A 24,675-nucleotide genomic window follows, 5' to 3' on the forward strand; every position below is an offset into this window, starting at 1 on the left:
ATACTGGCATTTAAACCACTAGAAATAGATCTGCTAAATAAGCTTTGTTTTTCTGATGGGCTTGTATTTTGACACTGCTCCGTTCTCTGTTGGGGGCAAGAAAATAGAACAAACTGAATGTTGCATTTAGAACTAATGCTCTCATGAATAAACAAATGTGCATCTTCTCTACTGCCCTGTTCATTCTTAATAAATGTCTTCTACAGTGCATTCTGCCATCAATCACAGTCAGTGTATTTGTGACTCATCTACTCATGCAAATTCTGGTAGCTATTAAAAAAAGTTGCAGTTAGCATGAATAAATTTATGCTTTAGTCACACCCTGCTGTATAGGGAAATGAACCTTCTTTAAATATGGCAGGAATGTCTCTCAGTTTGACATTTGCACAAGTATACCCCTAAGAATAACACTCAGTCACATCACAAAGTGTCGTTTTCTCCCTCTCCATCTACAGTTCAAATTTTTGTGTTAAGGTTTATTGTGAAGCATCCTATCTGTGGTGTATCTATAATTTATGTCTTACAGGATCATCTCGGCATGCAGTAGAAAAGGCCACAGAGCTGATTTTCATCTCGAATGTGATTTTGCGTTTTACCTTAGTGCAACTGTAACCACAGAGCACAGAGCAGACAAAAGCTGATTTGCAGGGGTTACTTTTATCAGTATCCTCGTAACAGGGCTGTTGGATCTTTTTTGTTTTCTAATTTGAACAACTGAAGCTTACAGCTGATGAAAATTAACAAGGTTAAAATGTTGCTAGTGGTAATATCTAGCAATGTCAAAAAAAATGGACAGACAAAAAAAGCATCTATTTCAAATGCAATAAAAATGTACTAAAATAATTTGAAAACAATAAAAAGGGTCGAAATGAAAGATTACATTTTGTTTTACATCTAATGCAGCGCTTTAAGAAAGTCCTTGCCACTTAGATTTCTTTTCATTAGCTCTTTTGTCAAACATCTGAAATTATCAAACCAATTTTCTAATTTGGATTTTGATTTTTTAAGAAGAATCCAAACTAACCTTGCCCAAATGTGATTGCTTCCTACACCTATACCCAAAGGCAGTAAAAACAACATCAAGAACTTCTGATAACTGGCAATGAGTCTTTTAAATCAAGATGGAAGTATCTTGGCCACCCTGTTTTGCTAATTTGTTTCAGTTCAACCACCCTGAAGGGTTATTGAGCATAACTGTTTAGCATCATACCACAACATCTCCATCACATTCAACGCTGGGCCACAACAAAGCGTTTGTTTGTTTTTTTTGAGCTATTCAGAGGTAGACTTGCTGGTAGTCTTTGGATCATTGTCCTGCTGTATAATCCAACTAGAGGCCACAAATTAATTGTTGGACATTCTCCTTTAGTGTTTTCTACTGGAATGAACAGCTTGTGAGTCCATGAATTACAGGAAGTCATCCAGGTCCTGAAATTGCAGAGCAACACTAGGCCATGACACTACCACCACCATAGTTGACTGTAGAATGTCCTCTTTCTAAAATGTCGTGTGACTATCTCTCTTGATATCACAAAACATACAACTTCCAAAAGATCTCTCTTTAGTCCTCAGAATACTGAAACTACAAGTGTTGGGAAATCATCAAGATCTGAATTTGCAACTATAAGATGAGACCTTGTGTAATATTTAATTATCAGTGGTTTAAGCCTTCTCTCCCACCCATGGAAGTCATTTTTGCTCAGTCTTCCATTATTGCCTCACAAAATCTGACATTAATTGAGGGAAGTGCTGTAATTGTTGTTCTGGACTCCTTTGTGACCTCCTGGATGAACTCTGAGTAGCTATGGCTAGCCAACTACTCCTGGAAATGTCAACTTCTCTTTCATACATTTGTGGATGATGGCCCTCACTGTGGCTTGATGGGGTTCCAAATCCTTAGACGTGGCTCTGATTGACATCCTGTTTCTAATATGTTCCTTAATTCCTTCAAACTGGGGCGTGATGTGTTGCATTTTAAATGTTTTGGATGACTTTATGTTGTCAGACAGGTTCTGATTAAGTGATTTCTTTACAATCAAGTCTTGATGAGCCAAGGAAAATTGAACTTAACATTCCATGGTTAATCACAGTTAATTGAACAATTACCATGGTGGGAAATTACTTCATTACATAGGGTTGGATTGGTTTGGATGTAGTTTTAGAGACTTGATTTGAAGAAAACACTTATCTAAAAACTGCATTTTGTATTTACTCAGTGTTAATTAAAATGTATTGATCTGAAACCTCTAAAAGTAAGGGAGCAAATACTTTTTCACAGCAGTGTTTAATAAAAGACATGTAGATTTCAACAAAAAAGAAAGAAAAAAACCCCACTGGCAAACAGATTGTTATGTATCATACACACAGGCATGCGCACCCGCACAAACACACGCACGCCCATGGCATTTTATTGATTGAGGGATGCCCTTAAAGTAATTGCCTAAAGTCAATCTGGCCAGACAAACTGTTTTCTTGCTACATTAAAGGCAAACACAAGTTCTCCTTCAGTCACTCACTATGAAGTATTAACTTCCAGTCCATTGACATTTTGATACAAAGCAAAGTCCCTCAGATTTAAAAAAAAGTGTTTGTTTGCTGCCATTTGTCTTGTAACTTGCTATCAAGCTGTTCTTTTGTTTTTGGTACTGAGGATAAGGAAGCTGGTCAGAAGATGGATGGAGCTAATTGCTCCCTGATCCAGAAAGAAAACCTGTTAGGGGCTACAAATGACTTGAGTCATGTTCAGATTGTCCAATAGTCACATTTCACATCACAATATAAATTGTTCTTGCTGGTCTTTGTCACCATGCCCTTCTAAAAATGCATGTGTATCAAAAAACAACAAAAGCAATCTATTCTGAAAGTTCAGTTTAGAGATTAGAAAATCCCACATTCATGAGAATTGTGGATGTGCAAACCTGGTCTCAGTGTCTTGTCACACGACCCATTGTGGTTTTCAGTAAAACCATAAGATTTTTTTTGTGAACCAGCTGCTTGTTTGCACGTCAACAGTGACAAAAGCCTCAGACTTTTTGAAAGCACGTCTCAGACTAGAGGTTTTGAGGAACACCCCCACAGAGGTGTGAAATACTCCACAGGAGGGTTGATGAAAGGCTAAAATAAAAACACCATATAGTGCCCTGGCATGACAATGACAATGGATTTAAGGTATCTTGGCAGTCTCATCTAAACAGTATAAAAATATGGAAACATTTCCCAAACAGCATCCAGAAATAGAACATTTTCCATACAGCATTCTTAAGTGAACAAAGGCTCAGTTTCATTTAACAAAGTTAGACTAATTAACACTCTGTAAGTAGAGCTGGGCTATTAGTTGTTGGAATGCCTTGTTCACAATAACTACTTAGTTGCTGCACAAATCCTTTCACTTAAACAAACCACCTTTCAATGTGTTCTATGCCTTCACAGATTTAAGCTACACCACTTACCCCTTGAGCAGCATAGGCAAGCCAACCTTATATAACATTAGTAAATAAAAGGTAATTTAAATTGAACTTAATCTAGCTATAATAGTGAAAAAAACATTTAGCTAAGGACAAAAAATGCATCACTTAGTCATCCTAAAAACCCGAATTTAGCCATGCTGATTAGCGCCCCAATTAGAAAGCATTAGATTTCACAACTCAATCATTTATATCAAACTGTGCACCGTTATGGGTCTTCACCCTCTATAGAAGCTGGCATCAGCATCCTGTTCTATGGAGCTGCAGTGATGAAAACAGATGTGTACAGATTAGTAAGAGCATCCCTTTAGGAGACCTCATTAACGTGAAGGATCACAGCAGTGTCCATTGGAATATATGACTGGTACTTTACCTTACAGCTCATATTTGGTTTTATGCTGTAAAATGTTTCCATGTTTGATCAGCCTGTTGAAACCAGCATTACTACACATCCTCAGAGAATTTGGAAATTCATTTAGTCATTTTTCTGGTCTGCGGTGGAAAACAAAACAGGAGTTTGAGAAAGAATTTGTGTTTCAAGAATGTGTTCCCTTTCCTATTTAAAAGTCAAATTATGTGTCATTTGGTTGGTCTGTCCGTCCATCATGGGGTAACCCACCTTGGACTAAATCCAGACAAACAATGAATACACATTTGCTTTCATTTTGTTGCATCTGGCTGGCTTACAAAATTATGTTGCTTTGTTTGTGTTATGTGCTGAGAATGTAATGATTCTGATGGGTTCTTAATGGTGTTAGCATGAAGTATTAACAAGTAAACAAGTACACAACAAGTATTGTGTGTTGTTTGTTCCCATCTTATTTCCAAGAGTTTTTCCAAGTCAAAATGTCAAACCAGAACTGGAAGCCTTCAAAGGCTTGTGCAGGAAAGGGGTGTGTTCAAATTTTCTTACAGCAGCTTTATTTGTGGTTTTTCTTTCAGTAGCAAATGCCAGTATAAAGACTGGAGTAGAGATTCACTGTAGTTGAATTTTAAGAGTGATAGAGCTCCATACCCGGAGACCTTGAACGGTCTTCGTAATTTCACATCAATTTAGCTTAATTTTAATTAAATTTAATTTTTTTTAAATTTTCTCCCAATTTCTTTAGTTTTTGTGAATAATTTTTTCCTCCACAATATATTTCTCTGCACAAAGCACTTTACTTGCACCAGCCACTTCTAAAGTTGGGCCCAATCCTACACCATCCAGCTATTGTTCGGTTCAGATTTCATGTTGAAAACCTGACTGTAATAAATGTTAAAAATTCACACATTTTTATACTGTCATTATACTTTAAACTTGGGATAAAAAAGACAAAACTCTTAAAATTTGTATCTGTAAAGGAAGTGGGAGTTTTACAAAAAAAAAGTGCTAAAACAAAGTGAAACACTGGCTGTGCAAGTTTTGATTTAACAGTCTAATCTTGATTTTCAGCAGCATGTTTTAAAGGTACACTGGTTATAGTCAAACAGAGGTCAAGAGATAAAAGGGTCATTGAGGTTTTGCTAGTTTTTTGTTGTTTTGGTAGGCAGCATAAGGAACATTTTCTCCTGTAAAAAAATAATCACAGAGGAAATAGTTGATGTTTCAGCATGCACAGAAAAACAGAAAGAAAGTATTATATGATGCTGGCCGAGCATCTGGGAGCAGCCACCAACTCTGCCGTGACACATCCAATCACCATATCCAATCTACAATATGCTGATTCTATCATAATAAAGAAAATTGGCTCAATCCCCAAGGAGAAGGGTCCTAATAGAAAATAATTCTGCCCTTGAAAACACTCCGGGCCTGTCTTTGATTAGATGATGCTATCTTTGTTTAGACTTGAGCATCTGGGACAGGACCATGTGTTCATATATTTAATTAAAATACCATTGGCTACACTGACAAAGGGTACTTATCTCATCAAAGTGTTCACCCCAGATTTTTTTTTTCTCTTAATTCAAAAGATTATCTTTGCTGATTGGCCATAGAGGTGGGATGGATGGGGGCAATATATGGAATCTATTAGTCTGTCTGGCATCCACCTTGACTGAGAGCCAGATTTCATCATGCCATCTGGATTGGAGACAAAACTGTTCCACCTTTATTGCTGCACATATTTTTCTAAATCATTCATCCGGAGGGGGCTAAGGACTTAGCTACATGTGTTTGTTAAAATGTTGCAGTGACATTTTTTTGGGTCGATTCCCTATAAACTATGTTGGGTTTGCCACTGCAATAAACCTCATCTTTAACTGAAGCATCATTCAGTACAAACTGTATTAACCAAGAAACATCTGTCAAAAAATGTGGTGAGTATATATTGTAGTTAATATATGAATTAGTAAATCTATTGTCATTTTTTTCATCATTTAGGATTACCTTCAGAGTTTCTCAGCTAGATTATGTAAGGTGGCTTGTGAATGTTAATATTTCTAATGTTTGCTAAAGCTGGAGTTAAGATTTTACCTCCTAACACCTCACTGAAGTACTCAGTTTTATGCAGTTCAAATGAGCATGTTGATGTGTGGCATAAATTTTTTTGATAACTTAATGATTCTGTGTTTCACATGACAAGTTTGAATTTAGTGCACGTCTCCCTAGTAATATTAAGTGACATAAATAGGAGTGAATACTAATTTGATTGATCTGCAATCAGAACTTTCAGGACAAACCTTAGCTACTTTGTGCAAAAAAAGGATTGCGGCTTCTCCTGATTTACTAAGTTATAACAGGAAAAAACAAACAAACTCCAACCTTGTTCACTTTTCTTTAAACTTCCACCTTAAAAATGGCTTCACAAGATATGTGACAAAATCTATTTCTTTAACGTTTATGCTGACTGACTATCCGGTATGCCTGATAGATGACCCTGATATCACCAACTCGAAATCCGTTTGGTTAAGGTAGCAGATTCTTTAAAAACTGACTCTAAGCGACAGCTCCCACACCACTTATTCTGAAGATATTTTGACAGATTTCTTTGACCATAGAAACACTGCATGACTTATTTGAGGCTCCAAGATAAACCTACACTATTGGAAGCACCGCAGCCCATTTAGTGAGTAATCAACACAGACATATTCATAAAAAATTATTAAAACTGAACTCAGTTATTGAAAGAACGGCCTTTCTGCCTCCTAACATTGGTCTAAAATTGTTTGGCCTTCAAGTCCATTATGAAAAGATGAACTTTTAATATGCAATGTACGAGGAAACTAAACATATGATTTTGTCATGAGATTCACCAAAAATAAATATATAAATACAGAATTAAATCAACTAAAAAAAACAAAACAAAACAAAAAAAACGGGATGTTTTTGATAACGGCTCCAAAGGAACTGAGCCAAAACCAGCTCTGAATGAATATCCAATTCATTTGACTAATTTCAGTGGTAGATTCCAGCTAGTGGGTAAATAAAAACGATGGAGCTCTTTCAAAAATTAACCCACCACCTCCAGTAAGCTGCAGCAGTTGCGTCGATTATAAGAAACATACTCCATACTATGACCTGCAGTAGTACAAAAATTCCCCAGACAGCCATTACAGCTTTCCCAGCAAGCGTTCTCCTTCTCCTGTGGCCTGTGTGCCTTGAATATGATCTTCCAAATGAACTCGCAGAGGATTCTTGTGACTGTCACGTAATCTGTTTGCCCATGGCACAAGGGAGACATTTACTTCTGTAAAAAATATGCGTAACTCACAAACAAGTAGGTTACGAAATTTGGATTTACGACCAATGTTGTAGTTACAACTAGTCTTCTTGTTAAGTGCAAAAAGGAGGATAGTGAGCACAAACAACCATGTTGTCAAAAAAAGAGAAGTGTCCACCCTTATTACATCAGGTAGTGCATTTTCGTTTAGTCCCAATTTAATAAAAACAGATGATGTGATGTTTTTTTTTTTACCCCTCCATGGGGTCTTTTTGTGGGCTCCCTAACCCTAACCCTAAAATACATCCGAGTAAAATATATAAAGCTCTAAAAAAACCATCTGCATATGCATGGTTTTTTATAATCATCCCTTCTGAGCCTGGTTTCCTAGTTACAGCAGCACTCAGAGAGCTCAAGACTCCAAAGTGACAAATAGTGACAAAACGTGGTTCTGTCTTAAATCAATGCTATCTTGACTTAATAAAATGTGCTGGGGCTGTCCAGTTGTTCCAATACCCATAGCTGGAGATGTCATCGATTTACCTTTCGTTTGGGATTCTGCCAAGGACCTGGTTATTGATTTCACATGAATGGGTGAGAGATGAAATGTGGCATTTTCTATCATCACATCTCAGCTATTTACACACTGCTGCTCACGTGGGATGCAGGTGTTTCTCTGGCCTCAGACGCATGCAGATTACCGTCACACTGCCCACACGCACACATGCAGTACCTGGACACACATATTTACTGCTGCTGGTAATTACTTGTGGTGAGATGAGAAAAAAAGACATTGGTTTTCCAATATCATTTCCTTAGCCAGACAGCTCACAAATGGAGTCTCATCCTTATCAGGACATCCTCGGTGCTTCTCTCCCTTTCTCTCTCAGTGTCAAACTGGTCATAAGCCCTTCTGTGGAATTTTCCAGTAAGAAAAAAAAAATAACTTAAAGAACACAAAAACTGTGCATCATATGATTAATTTGGTACAAATCACATAAACATGCAGAAACATGTCTGAAAATGTGGAATTCCTGTTTGTTTTTGCAGAAGGTTATTAGGCTTAAAGTGTAACAGAAGACATAAAATCAGTTTTTAAACAAGTTTTTTTAAATGGATGACAATATAAGAAATTTCTAATACAGCACTGTTTATTATTGTATGAAAATAGTAGTAATTAAAATAAATTAACTGTAGACAGCATGCAAATTAGCATGACCCCAACCTTGGCTCATGGAATTTTGGTTAAATAAATTCATATCAGTCATCTTAATCAATTTGTGTCAATCTCAAACTGAGTATTCTGTGTTTGATGGCAAAATAAAATCCAGGTCGTCATGCAGCGTTGCTTCTCAGAGTTACTGCTTGTTTTAAACCTTCAAATCAATGCTCCAACAATAGCGATTGGTAGTATTTAGTGAGTACCTTTTCCTTTCCTTTTCCTGAGTAATGAGATGCTGAAAGCTTCAGTTATCATTGCACCAACAATTAAAAAAACATCCCAACTAGATAAATGTATTTAATTTAAATCTTAGATTAACAAATAAAATAATTTTTATGTGTCTTACTGATCATTCACAAAAGTCTCAGTTGCTGTGGAGAATGCTGTAGTTTTCTTGATGCTGTGGTATATGGAGGATTAAGTTAGTTTACAGGATATTTGGGCGTCCGCTGCAGCAGGACTCTGCAGGCTTTACCCTTCACTGTCAGCAACAAGGACATCGCCCTTCACAGGGATTGTCCGCTGAAACAGCTCGCAACAGCAACCTCTCTCAAGTACTCCACATATGGCATTCATAAAATGCTTTAAATCTTTCATTCATATCTTTGTAAAGACAAATAGCAACACACAAACAGGTCCTGGCAATCATCTAATATGGAAAGCATGTACTTGGAGGTCAAAAAGTAAATAATTTGCCTCTTTAATTTAATCGCAGAGCAGGTACTTGCTAGAAGAACTCTTATTGTGATCAACTATGTGAATAAGAGAACTCAAAATGCACTCCATTTAATCTATGTTTTAACATGGCAGTGAAGATCTTTCTAGCAACCGCAGTATCTCCAGCTGATGCTCTTTCACAGACCGTTTTGTGCATCGTGAGCATATTACTGGGCATCACCAGGGCTTGGGGAAGCTTATGAGCTTGCGTAAGAGCTCATTTATAAAATGAGAAGGGTGCCAGTGTCACATCTTCAGCACATTTCATGAACTCAGTCGGGTTTGCAAATGCCAGTCAAAGTGATGCCGCAGTGACGTCCAGAGCACTTTCTGTCCACCCAAGTCATGTCTGTAAGTAAAGAGCCATGCTTACTGTAAGCATATGGATCGGAGAAAGTGCTGTGGCACACACTCTCCCTCCCCTTCTTCATCCTGTGACCCAAGATCTTGAGAGTAATGAGAAGGGCCACACATCTCTGGCGATGGTTCACAATGACTCAGCCATCAATCATAGCACCAGCTCTGTGAAAATATACTTAGGTTTTTCTGCTATGATTCCTTAATGCTTCATATATATATATATATATATATATATATATATATATATATATATATATATATATATATATATATATATATATATATATGTCTAAAGCAATTTGGTGATATAGATGCATCTTAATGAATTAAAAATATCAAAATTTTAATTTCTTTTAGTAATCCAGTTGAAAAAGTGAAACTAAGCCTCTTTCTGTTCCTGTTGATGCCTGTGGCTTTTTACTAATAAATTTTTTTTATCAAACTCCAGATTTTCAGATTATTTGAATATGAGACCTATTTTTTTAATTGTTTTTTTATTGCAGAAATGTTGCATTATGTCCATGTTATAACTGCTTGCTACACAACTGTCCAGCAAAAGCTTGTCCAGCAGTCATTGGGCAACAAGCAGACCACCTTGGACACGTCGCCAGTCCATCAAAGGGGCTGGAATATATATTAATATATTGTCGTTACAATATCAGTAGGTGCAATTTTCTTTGACTGGAGTGCATTGTGAATTGTTCTGAACAGACAGAACTCAGGCCTGGATTGGAACCCAAGATTTTCTGTCTGCAAGGTAAAAGTATAAAATGGAACACTTCTCTGTGATCCCGTTAATATTAATATTGTAAATAGTTGGATGTGTGAAAAACATTTCTATCCTAAAATACGAGTATGTCAACTCACAGCAAAACAACAACAAAAAAAAAAAAAATATATATATATATATATATATATATATATATATATATATATATATATATATATATATATATATATATATATATATTTCACATATGAAGGATCATGAGAGTTAGCTTGAAGCAGCTGCACTGAAGACAAGACTAAATTTAAGTTTTCCCGTGTAAGAATGTGCTTACCTCTGTTTCAATTGCTTTGCCAGCCCAAGATGCTCCTGCTGACTGATGGCTCCTGGTCAGATTAAAGTTAAAAATAAACTATCTGTAAAGAATGCATTGGTTACACCACCAATGATATTGATATATTTGGTACAGGGTATGAAGTCCCAGCTTCTCAGTTATATAGCAGATCACAGCGTACAGAGAACATCTACCATTTCTGGGCCTGAATTTAGTAGCTAATTTGGAACATAGCAAAAACAGAAACATAAGGAAATAAAAGTAACGGTTAAGTTATATCAATGTTCACTTCCATCTATATAGAAAAAAAATCATGACCCACACAGGAAAGCAGGTCCATCATTGTATGTAATGTACCTTATTCTGTAATTTTTTTTTTTTAGTTTGAATAAAATGTTTTAAAAATATTAACATTTTAAAGGTGAAAGTAATAAACAATGACCAAATTTCTATGCATTATTAAAAGTATTGTCATTAAACTTATTGCCATCCTTTGTCTTATTATTGTTTATTTAACAAATAAATAAATGTCACTCCTTGAGGAAAAAGAACAAAAACACCTCTGGTTTTTCTCACTCCAAAAGCTCTTTTCTTTAATAAGTAAAACAACAAACTTTCTTTATTTGTACAAGTGCCTGGTGCACATCAAGGCTCAGTTCGACCCGTCCTCTCGTCCAAGAAGCATGAGCTGTTTTCCAAGTGTCGATACAAACGCAGAATGCACTATGAACTATGATTTTGCAATCCCGTCTCCTTGAAGTTTTGCTATCTACACAGTAAAAGAACAAAAAAAAAAGAGTGGGAAGTAAACTCAAACAAGAATTAAAAACTGACCCAGAAACAGAAGCGAGCACGTTTCACAGCAATGCCTGAACGACCAGAGAGTAATTTCTTTAGGTTTTTCTGATTCTATTGAGATTTGTGACATAACAGAAAACCAGAGCGATACAGAGCAAAATTCAGAGGTCAGCACAACAGAATGAAACTGTTCCTAATCACTAAGTTTACAGAGAAAAGGTTCGCCCAGAACAAAATACAGCAAAACAAAACCAAGGTGAGAAAAAGCATATCATGTGCAATGCTAGTTATCTGTACAGTCACATAGAAATATGTCATAATTCTCTCATTAGTTTTTTTTCTCCCTCTTAACAAATGTTACAATAAAATAAATGAAATAAGAACAGCTATGCTTGAAAGCATACAATCTATAATTCCTTCATGGCAAACGTCCAAAGTGTAAGTGTATTTATTTTTTTTTATCCATTTTTTCTTATTTTGGAGGAACACTTCAGCAAACAAAATGTGCTGCAACTCACCAAAGAGGAAGAAAATATTTCAAAAAGTCCATATAGATACAGAAGTATAATAAAATAGTCCTTTTTTCTTTAAATTCCCCATTTATTCTGTTGAAGTCTATAAGTTCAGACTTTGGAACTGTCCGGTTCCTCTCGACTATATCTCTGAGGTGTACATTTTCCGTGGATGTCTCTTATTAGATGGAGACAAAACACACCAAACCGGAGAGGGGTTCAAAACGACGGAGGAGGCTGGGGACACAACATCAACTTCCTGGAATATCTAACCAAAGATAGTCACTTCCGCTCTCTTTTATAGCAAATCTTATCCTGCTTGTGGTCAGTAAAGGTGAGAGTCAAGCTGTCTCAGTCTTCAGGACAACATTAAAAACAATGGCTACCACTTCCGACAATAGATGGAGTGAGTGAACGTGGAAGAGGACTTTGGGAAACAAAAGGAACTACGGGTTTGTTGAGGGTTTCTGGGCCTATAGGCTGGTGACCAGGTGTGAGGGCTCTGGGTGAGCCTCTTCTGCAGAAAGATCCTCTCTGTTGGGGGGTGCGACAAAACCATCACTGCTGCCCCGCCCTAGCTGGTAGTAGGAATGCAGCTGATGGAGGTGATTACGGGAGCCCAAGTTGGGCATGCTCTTGTAGTAAACGTCGTCCAAGCTTGCCTCCGGACTCTTGGCATCTCCACCCTCCTTGGAGCCATCGGTGGACTCTGCAGACACATCGGGCAGGCCAGGCAACATTGGCATGCTGTTGTAGAGGGAGTCTCTCTGGTGGCTGTGGCTGGGGGACGAGCCTTCATCCTCGTTATGCTCATTGTTGAGTAAGGGGAAAAAGCTTTCACTGTTCTCCTGGGGGATCCTCCTTCGAGAAGATGAGGAGTTGGAGGCAGAGGAGAAGGGATGATGGGGGAGCGGAAGGGGTGGTGACATGGACTGCTGAAGCTGATTGTGAAGGTTGTCGACTGCCTGCAGGGTTGGCAGCGGTCTTTGTGGCAACAACGGGGCATTGGACTCCTCGCGTATCAACTCCAGACCCAGGCCTTCATCATTGTGGGTACCAAAGGTGGAGTGATCGTCGAGGTTAAGCGCAACATTCATTCCTATCCCCACTCCCAAGGCCATGCCATAGCCACTGTCTTTGCCGCCATTGCTAACATTATTAACCAGTTTGTTCACAAGGTTCCGGTTCTGCTCGTTTGAGCGCTCATGGGAATTGTTAAGATAAGAGGGGATATAGTTGGAGGTGAGCTCTTTCAGAATCTTCTTTTCCAGGGTGGTCTCCTTGTGGTTGTATCCCCGATCGATGATCTGAACACAGTCACTCATGTACTCAGCACTGGCGATGCTGTAACTGTTGCCATGATTACCATTCAGTGGTAGAGTATCCATGACACTTGTATCCCGGGCATTGTTCAGGATTCCCTCTGAAATGAGAAACATGGGTAGTGGGGGGAGGCGGGGTAGGGGGGTAATGGAGAGGGATGGGGGTGGTTGACAAATGTGAATGGTAAAAACTGGTGAGTGCAGCTGCCAAAGACGTATTGGGTGTTTTTTCAAAGCCAAATAGAACACAACAAACAAGTTTAGTTTCTTATATGAAAGAAATTAACTCTTGATGGGATCCTTAAAAAGATCCCAAAGATGATGGATTAAGAAGAAAATACTTTGAAGGCATTTGAATATAATTTGTGCATCTCAATAAATTAGAAAGTCATTGTGTACAAATTTATTTTAATCATTAAATTAATTTTCATGTTTCTCATCTTCCTCTTGACAATACATCATATCTTTTACATGTGGTTTAAGTCAGGCAAATCTGCTGGACACGCATGGTCAACAAATTGACTATAAGCAGATAGGCAGGTGCTAAGTCAATCTGGAAAAAGCTTCACAATCATCTCAAGGTTATTGTTATGTCTGCTGCTGTATTCATTTTCTATTTCAGTGTAGTTTTTCCTCCACTTAACTTTCGATTAATAATCTCAAATATGGTGCTTTGAACAGCCTTTAACAATAACCTTTTTTATCAATGACTGTTTGCTGGGTGACTCCTAAGATCCTACATTGTTATAGCAGAACCGTTTTTAATGTAATTTTTAAACATTCTAATCTTCTAAGCAACTAGTCAAAATCATCAAATTTACTTCACACCTTGAAATACATCGGCAGATGAGTAATGAAGTAAAATAATGATATTCTAATTGATTGAAATGCACTTGTAGGACACACTTACCTTGTTAAAATTTATAAACTGAATTTTGCTTAATCTTTGAACGGGATGTTCTACAACCAGAACAAAACACTGTTTTGTGATTCAAAACACAAACATTCACCACAGCACAAAACTCAACGTTTATGCAGGCAAACAGACATTAAACAATTCATGCAATTCCCTCACATCTCACAGTTGGAACTTTTAACCTCATTTTGTAAAAAAAAAAAAAAATATTGAGGCAATGCAAATATTTCTGCAACTAAATCTGTGCAAAGTTGGACATGGCACCACATGAGCATTGCTTTTTCACAGTTTGTTTACGTCTCATCCATCTGCACTTAACCAGCCATCTCTTACAAAATGAATTGTATTCATTAAATCAGAATCCCACCACCCTGACAGGAAGGAGACAGTCTACTCTCTGGTGCACTAACATGCGTCTTTCATATTTCATCACGTTAACCACGCTGTTGACATCAAAGCGAGAAAACAAATTTGACTATAATTCAGACTACCTCAGACAAGGCCATCCAGCTTGTTAAAAGTGTCAAGCTCTCAGTCTGACCTCTTAAAATTTTGACAAGAAACATCAAGTCTTCTTGAAGTGTAACGGCTTGATCAAAGTGAATTATAGAGTAATTTAAAAAAAAAACCCCAACACAATACTATTGGGGGCATGAACACATGCATGTTGCTCAAAGAAGGCTACAGATCAATTTGTGCTGGTGTGCTTTAAAGATATTTGAATTATTCTGAATGTATAGTGTATTTGGAATGCTTTTATTTTTAAGCGCATTAAAAGGCATACAAATCCAGGTTGGAATGGAAACGTTTAATGTTGTATTGCTTTCCTAATTGGATCTAGTTCTTTCCAAACTGACTTACACCGTTTTAACTATTCCTTTTGTCAGCATCGAGTGAAAAAAAAGTAAAGCCAAAGTCAATTACATTTGATAAGCAATGTTTAGTTTGACTCCCATACTTGTCTCTCTGTAGGGCTCTTTTGGGGACAGCATGAGGAAAAGGAAAGAAGAAAACACAATAAGAACAATAATGACAAGTAGAAAGAGAAAACTGCATAATGGTGCTTCAGAAGATTACTGCAACTCTTAAGTTCCACCATGCAAATTTTGTGTGCTTGCAGAAAAAGGACCATAAAGACATCATAAAAAATCTCCTGACAAATATATAAAGGATGTTTTGCTGTAACGTTGCAGAATCCTTGGGGGTAAAACATGGGCAAAGGTCCTTGAGTGTCAAATGTGCCAATAAATCTTTTGATGCATTAGCATTTTCATTCCTCCAGATATTTCTTTTCCATCTGTGGCACTGTAAGTGAATTACAGCCCTCCATCACCAGCTCCAATGCAAAGTACTTGTATCGCATACATAAATTATCCACTTATCAAAGCTCTCTGAGTTTTTATCTGAACATTACATGGGTTTCTCTCTACTTTTAGGGACTTTTACAGACTCACAAAGTTGCAGCAATCTCATATTGACTGCAGAGAGCAGGAATAAAAATAATAACAGCTCGGCAGAGAGACGAAGGGGGAAAAAATTGCACTCCAATATTTAGTTGGAGCCAGAAAATGATGAAAAAAAATAACTTCTTTTTGAAGACACCGTTGTGTCCTATTATCTTTCATGGCATAGTAGTTGATGGTTTTCAAAAACTGTATATGTATTAATTATTCATTAATAAATAAATCCCTGACATAATTTTTCTCTTTTTATTCTATCACTTAGCAAATAGAAATAATTCAAGTAATTCTAAGTGACCTGAAACAAGAGATGTTTGGTCTGCATTATCTTCAGAAAATGAAAAAAAAGGGGGTCTGTGTCTTTTTTCTCACTGTATGTAAACTTCTGATTTCAACTGTATTTTGAATATTTAACTAAATATTCACAAGTAAAGTCTTTACTGGAAAGTTCAGTCAGGAATTTACATCCACTTATCATTGGCAAAGAAGCTTAATGCAAATGTATAATTTTTGGGCTTTTCTATTTAAACCATTGCTTTTCTCCAAGTCGAATGGAGACACCAGAAACAAATTAAATATTATCTTTTATACAAAATAATACAATTATTATATACAAAACAAAATCATTTATACTGCTAATAAACATAGATTCAAATTTGACTTAATAAAAACATTTAAACATGTTTTTATTAAACAAAGAAGTTTGTATATATGAAACCATTTCTCAATAGATATAAATTTGAAAGGTGTATCAGTTTAAAAATGTAAATATTTATACCCTTCCCTATAATAATTGCAAAACCTGTTATTAGCTTTAGAGTAAAACAAAAGCTTCTTGTATTTCCTGGCCAGTTTTTCACATTTTTGACATTCTGTCTTTGGAGAAGAGTTCAAAGTCTTTGAGGCTGGAAACTTCCTTGCCATCACTCTTAAGATTTATCTCCCTCCTTAGGTTCTTACTCTGCTGAAAGATCCAGAAAGACCCAATTCGAGTTTTGTGTATGTGTATTTTTCCCCCTGAATGGAATAGAGAAAATCCACAGTAAATTCAAACTTGTGCAATTAAGTTAGGATCTTTTAAATAATTTATGTTTTATAATCAGTCTACCCTGGAAAACAAATGGTTCAAATAAAACACTGGGAGTTTGAAAATCATAACATTCATGCTCATAATGAGTGCATGTAAATCTCTGCTCAAAAACATGTTCTTTGCTTCTCTTTGCTCTCTTTAAAGAAGATCGAAAGGAAACCATTTTGTGTGAGAACAACAAAACTTTAAAACTAAACACACAGAGACAGCAGACATTGCACAAGAGGTTAACTGATAACGTTGGAGCACATTTGAAATTAATGACTGGTGATGTATCTGGCTTTCTGTGGGGTCATTTCAAAGGATTTCCTCAGAGATACAGTTTGATTTGGCCAAAACAGTCCAGGGAAGAGCCTTGGTCATGAATCGAATGAGATGAGCCAACCAGATGCCACGATACACCGCCATTAAAAACCCCACAGCAAACCAAGTCTGTAGGATTTTTGTGATTAAGCTCTTTGAAAACTAAAACAATACATTTTGAGCAGTGTTTTTTTATTATTATTATTATTTTTTTAATTATGTTCCATCCAATTATATATTTTCTCATTTGTTATCACCCTTTCTTATTTCTTAGGCAGGAATAACAATGTACCACAAAAAAAGTAAATAATAATAATAAAAAAACACTGCTCTAGCCACAATGGTAAGTAATGAAAAGAAGCTAGCACACCTTGAATGTTGTACATGCCCAGAGGGTTGTTATAAACAGCAGACTCCCCAAGCAATGTATTATAGGGATTGTTAGTGCCATGAGGACGTAGGAGTGCATTAGGTATAAGATGGTTAGCCATAGCCCCTGGAGCAGCCAGAAAGAGACAGAGCGAGATAGAGAGAAAACAGAGAGAGATAGACAAGTTGAGATATAAGTACATATATAATAATGAGAACATACATATTAGCTGAGCAGATGCAACTGAGCAATGACATCCATTAACATCCAAATGATCACATGATCATTAATTTTAGGAATGTGGCGGTGGCGAGGTTTGCTGTATGAGAGCAGTGGAGCTGAACCGACGTGGCTAATGGGGCCGATGAAAAGTGTGTTGATTGTACTGTTAATGCCAGCCATTACGCTGTTGTGTTTTTTTTTTTTTTTGTGCTTCACATTCTGGCAGCATACAACATGTTGATAACCATGAACTGAAACCACAAAAAGCACCTATATAGAAAACTGAAAACAGATGATAGTGCATGCTAAAAAGCTAATTTATTTAGAGATATAAAAATCTATAAAGACAATTTTTTTTTTTTCCAAATTTATTGTAGTTATTAGTAAGAATGTTGATAAAACGTATTGAAGATATGCTAAAAAAAATATTAGAATGTAGCCAATAGAGTAAGTCAGGCTACATCCACCATAAATGCCAAAATGTTATTATTTATATATCGATGAAATTCAAATATAATTCAATAGTCAAACAGACAAATCAGTTCACGGAAGACTGCATCTATTTAGCTAAAAGCTGACTTGCTTGGTATTAGCCACCTACAGTAATAGCTGGAGGCAGAGTATTTGTTTTGCTTTCTTGCTTCTTGTTCTGAAGACAAAAACGTCCAGACGTAGTTATAATGTCAGATGTACAGCTATATTTAACTCTTAGTCATTCCAGTGACTGAAATATCCCCTTTTTACTTTTTTCTGCCTTCTCTGCCTACGTTTCTGATGACACATTTGAGATGATGCATTTAGTAAAGTTATTTTAAATGTCCAGTAACTGAATATGGCATTAAAGTCAAGGGCATTTTAAAGCAGTAATACTGACCATAAGAAACATCATCAACTCACCATGTTAATATTTAGCTGCTGTTCTCAGGGGGTTACATAAGAGACACTCAGCTATAGCTCTCATATAGTGCCTCAGACTTTGCACCAATATAAAATTGTGTATAAAATCTTTACAAAAGTTTCCTTCAATGCAGTGTCTTACTCTCACACTCATAAATCTAGAAAAGTCCATCCTTCAATGTGAGATATTTTTATTTAGTTTTAAAAAATGCAGTGGTAAAGGAGAACTATTTTTAATAAAATCATTGTAAAAGCAGTTACTGCTATCCTCAACAGTCCTGCAAAATAAAAGTAGCTGCAGCATTCATTTTAATTCAAGAAAGCAGCCACTTGCCTTAAAGTACATCATCAGGCAGTGAAACAACTACAACCACTGCAGCTGTGAGAAAAACGACAGGACGAGGGACCCTAGTTTATCTTGGCACCACACACAAAGAGGAGGATGGTAAAGTTAGGTCAAAAAAACAAATCTCCAAAGCTCGCTGCGAAAGAACTGCAGGAAAGCAGTGGATTTTGGTTTCTCCATATCTGCTATATGCTTCAAGGCTTTTGCACACAGTTTTGCCAAGGTTGCCAATAACAGTAAAGGGCACTGCATCTAATGGCAGAAATGGTAGAATTAGGAATGGCTGTTTTTTTTTCTTCTGGTTTAGACATTTACACAGATTCACCCTTACATATGTGATTAAAACAAAAGTTCAGAGTAAAACCAAAAAGCTTGTCCACTACAAAGAAACTTCAACAAGTGAGGTATCAGATGCACCACTGTTATTACTTCTTCTGTCTGTGCCATTCTTCTGAGCTGAAGTGGTGTGTCGCGTCCTTTTTTTTCTCTCTCTCTGCAGAGCAAAGATCAGCATTTGCTCATTCTCTTTGTAACTGCTGCTGAAATACCCTTTGAATGTAGAGCTGTCTTCTCTTTAGTCAAGCTGGTCATTACTTCGCTCCAGCCTGGCCTCTTTTCGCACAAGCATTTCGCCCGACTCATTTTCTAGTTAAGTAACGTTGCTCGTCTTCAGAGTCCCGCTGCCCAAGTGACTCATCGGTTTCCCGTGCACATACCGCCGCACCAGAGCAGCCTTCGCTGTCTGAGTCCGGCTGATTAGCTGCAGGATCTGAAGGCTCTCAACTTAAATACAAATGAACCATATTTGTTTTCTTTTCTTTGCGGATGATATAAAAAAAAAAAACAACAATAATTGACTTTCAAGCTTTCAAAGACATGCAAAATATATGGCGTGGTGAAAATATTTGCAGGCTGGATTCATTTCCTGTTTACAAGATTCCCTTCCTGCTCCTGTCAACACGATACGGCACCATTATCGTGAAAGAAGCCAAATGCAGGACTTGTGAGGGTGATGCATGCGTGTGCTTCTGCAAGAGCGGGTAAACATCCTTTATCCAAGGTGCAAGTACACAGCAATTAGATCCCCCAGCAGAGTACTGTTGTCTTCTGTGCTCTCAATCTGTCACGCCATGTGAGAAAGGTTTTATTTTACTTTTTAAATTACACAATCACAAACAGAACTTTGCCTTAGTATTCAAACCCTATTGACATTTATTTCTCCACATTACACCCTAAACTTCTTTATATTGTATCAGAATTTTGTGAAAAAGAGCAAGACAAAGTACAGAGGAAGGAAAATTATACATGCTTTAGATTATTATTATTATTATTATTGATTGATATGATTATTGATATGATTATTGATTATTGATATGATTATTATTCATTTTTTTAGAAAGAAAATCGGTGTGTGTACTGTCTTCAGCTCAATACTGTTTTACATCCAATTATAGCAGCAGGACATTTGATGTATGTTTCTACCTGCTTGACACATTCAGATTTTTTTATGAACAACTTTTATCTGTCTCACCTTAGGATTCTCAATTGGATTTAGATCTGAACTTTGACCAGGCCCTTCTAACACAACTGATCTTGTATCCCCTATCAAGTTTTCGTCCAGGATTATTCTGTATTTAGCCCCTTCCATCTTCCTGGGATGATGCTGCTGCCACCATGTTTCATTATGGCGCTGGTGTGTTTAGGGTGTCATTTCCTGCCTCATATGTGTTTTGCAGGACAAACAGTTCAGTTTTGGTCTAATCTGAATGGAAAATCTTCTTCAACATGCAGTTTCACCTAAGTGGATTAGAGAAAACTTCAAACAGCATTACTTATGCCACTCTTTAACAATGGCTATCTTTCTGATACTCTCAGATTTGTGGAGAACACAACTAATAACTGGCTTGTGAGCACATTTTTCCACCTGAGCTGTGGATCTTCGCAGCTCCTCCACTGTTAATATGGGTCTTTAGTTTGAATCTTTTCTTAGCTGTCAATTTACGATCTGCCAGGTTAGGTGTACAGCAAAGTCTTGCTGGATTTGCACGTGTTGCAGTCCACTGTCAGATGACGACTTCTCTCCTTCTGTAAGAGGCTTTGGACTTTAAATTAAATGCTCTTCATATTAAACTGTCAACCACCTTTCTGCGTTTGGGTCTATCCTTGCCACATATCTTTACAACTAGTCACGTAAAGTCACATTGCAAATTAGCTAAATTTGTCATTATGGGGAATAACTTGCTGAGAAAGTGCTTCTGATTTGACCCTTGGAATGAGTGAACTCTGTTCACCGACATGGGGATTTCTCAATCGATTTCCAGAGTAAAGGGTCTGAAAAGAAAAGTAAACAATATATTTTTTTAGATTTTTACTTGCAGAAAAATAAATAATAACCATGTATCTTTTTCCTTCACTAATTGTTACTTTGCTTTCATGTAAAATCCCAGTGAAATACTTTATGGTTGCAAAGTGACGAGTGTGGAAATGTTCATGGGGTGTGAAGACTATTGCAAAGAACTATGATTGCTTATGTTATTATGTGAGTTCCCCTTTACTTTGGCAATCCTCAAACAAAGTAAAATAAATTATTATGTAATCATAACGTCCTGTTTAATTTTGTCTTGTAGTATAAGTAAGATTTCTTTTTGCTTGAATTAAGTATTAAGTAGACGTTATTATTTTTGCACAGAGAACTGAATGTTGTTTTGATTGGGGGGGGGGGAAAGCAAAGAAACAGTAATTTGTTGCTGCAAGTGACGCTTGCCCTAATTACAGTGCTCTTCACAAACAACCAGCCTTCCTTTTTCAATCCCCACAATGACCAATCCCCAGCTTATTGTGTCTGCGTCGAAATTAAACAGATTACCAAAAGAAATTGCACTAATTGTGCAGTTATAATCCTGAATACTGAGACAAATTGAACGTGCGACGGCATCGGAATGATTGCACAACTCTGCTTTCAAGGGGAGCACAGCAAGGAGCGTCAGCTGTGAGCTCATTCTCTGGTGCTTTGAGCTGAGGTGGGAGGCGGGGGAGAGGGCAAAATTTGCCAGAGCGTCAAGACTGCAGAGGCCAAATCAGCAAGAAATATTTGCTCCTCAACACATAATTCCTTAATAAGCACACAGGAAAAGCCACGCATGAGTGCAGTTCTATTTGCATCTGCTCCTGATGGTGCTTGTGATGGCAGAGCGCACTATCCGACATGCTCTACAGCTACTTTGAGGGTTTTCTCCATCACTCAAAACCTGGTAAGGAGCCATAAATAATTGGTGCCTCCGCTTTTTGTCTTTATGGAAGATCTGTGTAGACCTTTTTTTATTTTTTACCTTCATCCCCCCCAACTCCTGACCTTCAACCCTCACGTCCACCTTCTCTCCTCAGCCTCTGCACAATTGATAACAGTCACGTCTGTTGGCGATGCTGAGCTGAGCGCCTAATTACAGAGATCATGACACTTCCTCACTGTGTCGAACATTAATCCATCATTGTAACTATGCATTAGCGTCTTTGCGAGCGAGCGCCCAGAGTGAATTTAGAGAGAGAGAGCAGTGTGGAACCGGAGCTCTTCAATCTAGAGATGTGATGACTGCCGAGAGTGTTAGGGAGGCATGCCAGCGAGAGCGGCGTTTGCAGCTTGATGTCAGATGTAGTCTGGTGTCTGTTTTTCCTCTCTGAGCTGAGAAGCCCTGAAGTGAACTCAGTGACTGTCACTGTCAAAGGCATTGCTCTAAAATACTTCTCATTGACTTTTTTTTTCTTTAGCTCATAATAAAAGTGGTGAAATAAATTTTTAGCTTGTTATACAACTCTTTTTCTGATATAATGGCTCAATCTTCCCTAATGCCTCGTTTACACTGAATGGGGTAGCATGGGTCGGTGTGGTTCGGTTAAGCCGTTTTATGATCTGGCGCATTCAGGAGAGCATTTTCACAACCAGTTGTACTCTCACTGAGCAGGCAGGATTAAATCCCTACGCTTAATGTGGCGTCATGCTAACACAGCGACAAACATTACAGACTTGTATGTTTTTCGCTTTTTACAAGACGTAACTTTTTTTCTGTCCAGCAATCAATGGGGAGTGTTGTGTGATGCCAGTTGCTCCACCCTCAATGCCCTGAACTATTGTCCTATGGAGATACAACTGAAAGGGGTTCAAGAATGGCACGGCACAGTTTGGTTGTATGGACCGCTTTTACAGTGGAGGCAGACAAAAAAGCGGTACAGCACATTGAAAATGAGATATTGGCCTATTGCCTTAAATATGTTTATTTTTTTATTGCAGTAACATAATCTCACACTAAATTAAGTTTATAATACTTTTTATAAACAAAGAAATGCTTCATATGAAGATTATTTAAAAAAATATGTATGTTTGAAACTTAGATGCACCCCAACGGGTTGGTGTGAGGTAAAGTAGTACGAAGTACAGAGTCACTTACTCCTTGAAGATGCAATATGGGGCTCAATTCCTGACATTTGCTTCTTCATTCTCTCTCATACTATTATGAACAAAGGCCAATACTGTTAAACAATAAAGCACATCCTATAATAAAAAAGGATCATTTCTCTTTTTTGATATATATGGTAAGAAATTGGTTGTCATTTTTGAAGAGTCAACATTTTATTTCTATTTTTAGGTTTTAAAGTAAAATAAAATAAAAAAAATAAAATTCTTTTATAGAATGTTATTTGTGGAAAATTATGTAAAAAACAAACAAAAAACAACATAGCTTCCGACTAATGAAAAGAAAAATAACATGCTATTCATGTTATTGTTTTTTTTTTACTATCTTAGCCAGAGTCATAAAGAGCCATTGTGGAAAATATATAGAGCCACTTATGGCTCTGGAGCCTCAGGTTGTACCCCCCTGATTTAAAAAGAAGAAATGTGTGTCGGGACAAATCTGGCATGTATATATCTTAATTTTTTTTAAATCAAATGCGTGTAAGTACAAAATTTATAGAAAATATAAAGTTTTGGGCATAAATAGTTGTGTAGTTCTAGAAAAATCACTTAGACCAGATTGAAATAAATTAGTTTATTCAGATACATAAAGACTAAACTTCTGTAGCTCAAACAATGTAAAAAACAAAGAAGAAACATACGGTCTAATGCATCTAGGGTTACTGTGTCCCGGTGTGACCAGCACACCAGGATACAGAAAGTCGCGGATGCAGTGATGCACCCATAATGTCATCTGCCAGTACAAGCAAGTAGGATCAGGATTACGGTCTGGGGTCACATCAGCTCATCTGCCTGACGTTCAGCAACAAATATGCCCTCCAAAAAACAACTAGACAACTACAGAAATATGATGAATGAATAAGTCTCAGTTTTCATCGATATATATTTTGCTGATGGCGCAGCTATAATCAAAGATGACAATGCCACGACTCATCAGATCACATTGTGAAAGAACGGTTCAGGGAGCATGAGACATCATTTCCAACACATGGATTGGCCACCACAGAGTTCAGACACTAACCCCCCCTGGAGAGCCACTGCAGTCCAATATATCTTTTGTCAATAAGATAAGATGCTACAAAACAATTAATGCAACCTTGTGACCACACAGAGAATGTTTTTTTTTTTTTGTTAGGCTGTGCATTATGTGATAATGTGCTTTTTTCCCCCCAAACTGGATGCCCTTTTATCTCTGAAAATATTAAATTAGCTAGAACTTATGGATTGGTTATTTAAAAGCATATGCTATGTTTTTTTTTTTTTTTATTTTTTAACATATATTTAATTATATTTATTTATTTTTGTTTCAATGTTCCTGTCATATTAGATTAGCTTAATAACCTATTATATAGTCTAAATGTGTGTTGTTTTCTTCCCACTCTGTACTAAAGACTTTGTTGCACTCCACAAATAGTTTTTTTGACTGATTGACTGAAATTTCATTGGATATAAGTTGAGTTCACTTCTTGTGCATCTGGATGTCTAACTTCAAAAACATAATGCTGC

The 24,675-nt window shown here is 37.0% G+C and overlaps 1 protein-coding gene across 13 annotated transcripts in view; it reads right to left on the bottom strand.

The window, feature by feature from the left end:
• Positions 1 to 11,028: 11,028 nt before the first annotated feature.
• LOC116732730 (adhesion G protein-coupled receptor L3) overlaps positions 11,029 to 24,675 on the bottom strand; it is a 279,903-nt gene continuing 266,256 nt past the window's right edge. For 4 of the 13 annotated variants that reach the window (XM_032583083.1, XM_032583082.1, XM_032583079.1 and 1 more), the window contains one exon: positions 11,029 to 13,198. In XM_032583083.1, the coding sequence (XP_032438974.1) occupies positions 12,249 to 13,198 (950 nt within the window). In that variant the 3' untranslated portion in view covers positions 11,029 to 12,248. Of the gene's footprint in view, positions 13,199 to 14,937; positions 14,990 to 17,236; positions 17,363 to 24,675 lie in introns of all 13 variants that reach the window. The other 9 variants (XM_032583084.1, XM_032583075.1, XM_032583072.1 and 6 more) reach the window with 6 other exon arrangements.

This window comes from Xiphophorus hellerii, chromosome 14 (genome assembly GCF_003331165.1).
Source record: "Xiphophorus hellerii strain 12219 chromosome 14, Xiphophorus_hellerii-4.1, whole genome shotgun sequence".
NCBI classification, from domain to species: domain Eukaryota; kingdom Metazoa; phylum Chordata; class Actinopteri; order Cyprinodontiformes; family Poeciliidae; genus Xiphophorus; species Xiphophorus hellerii.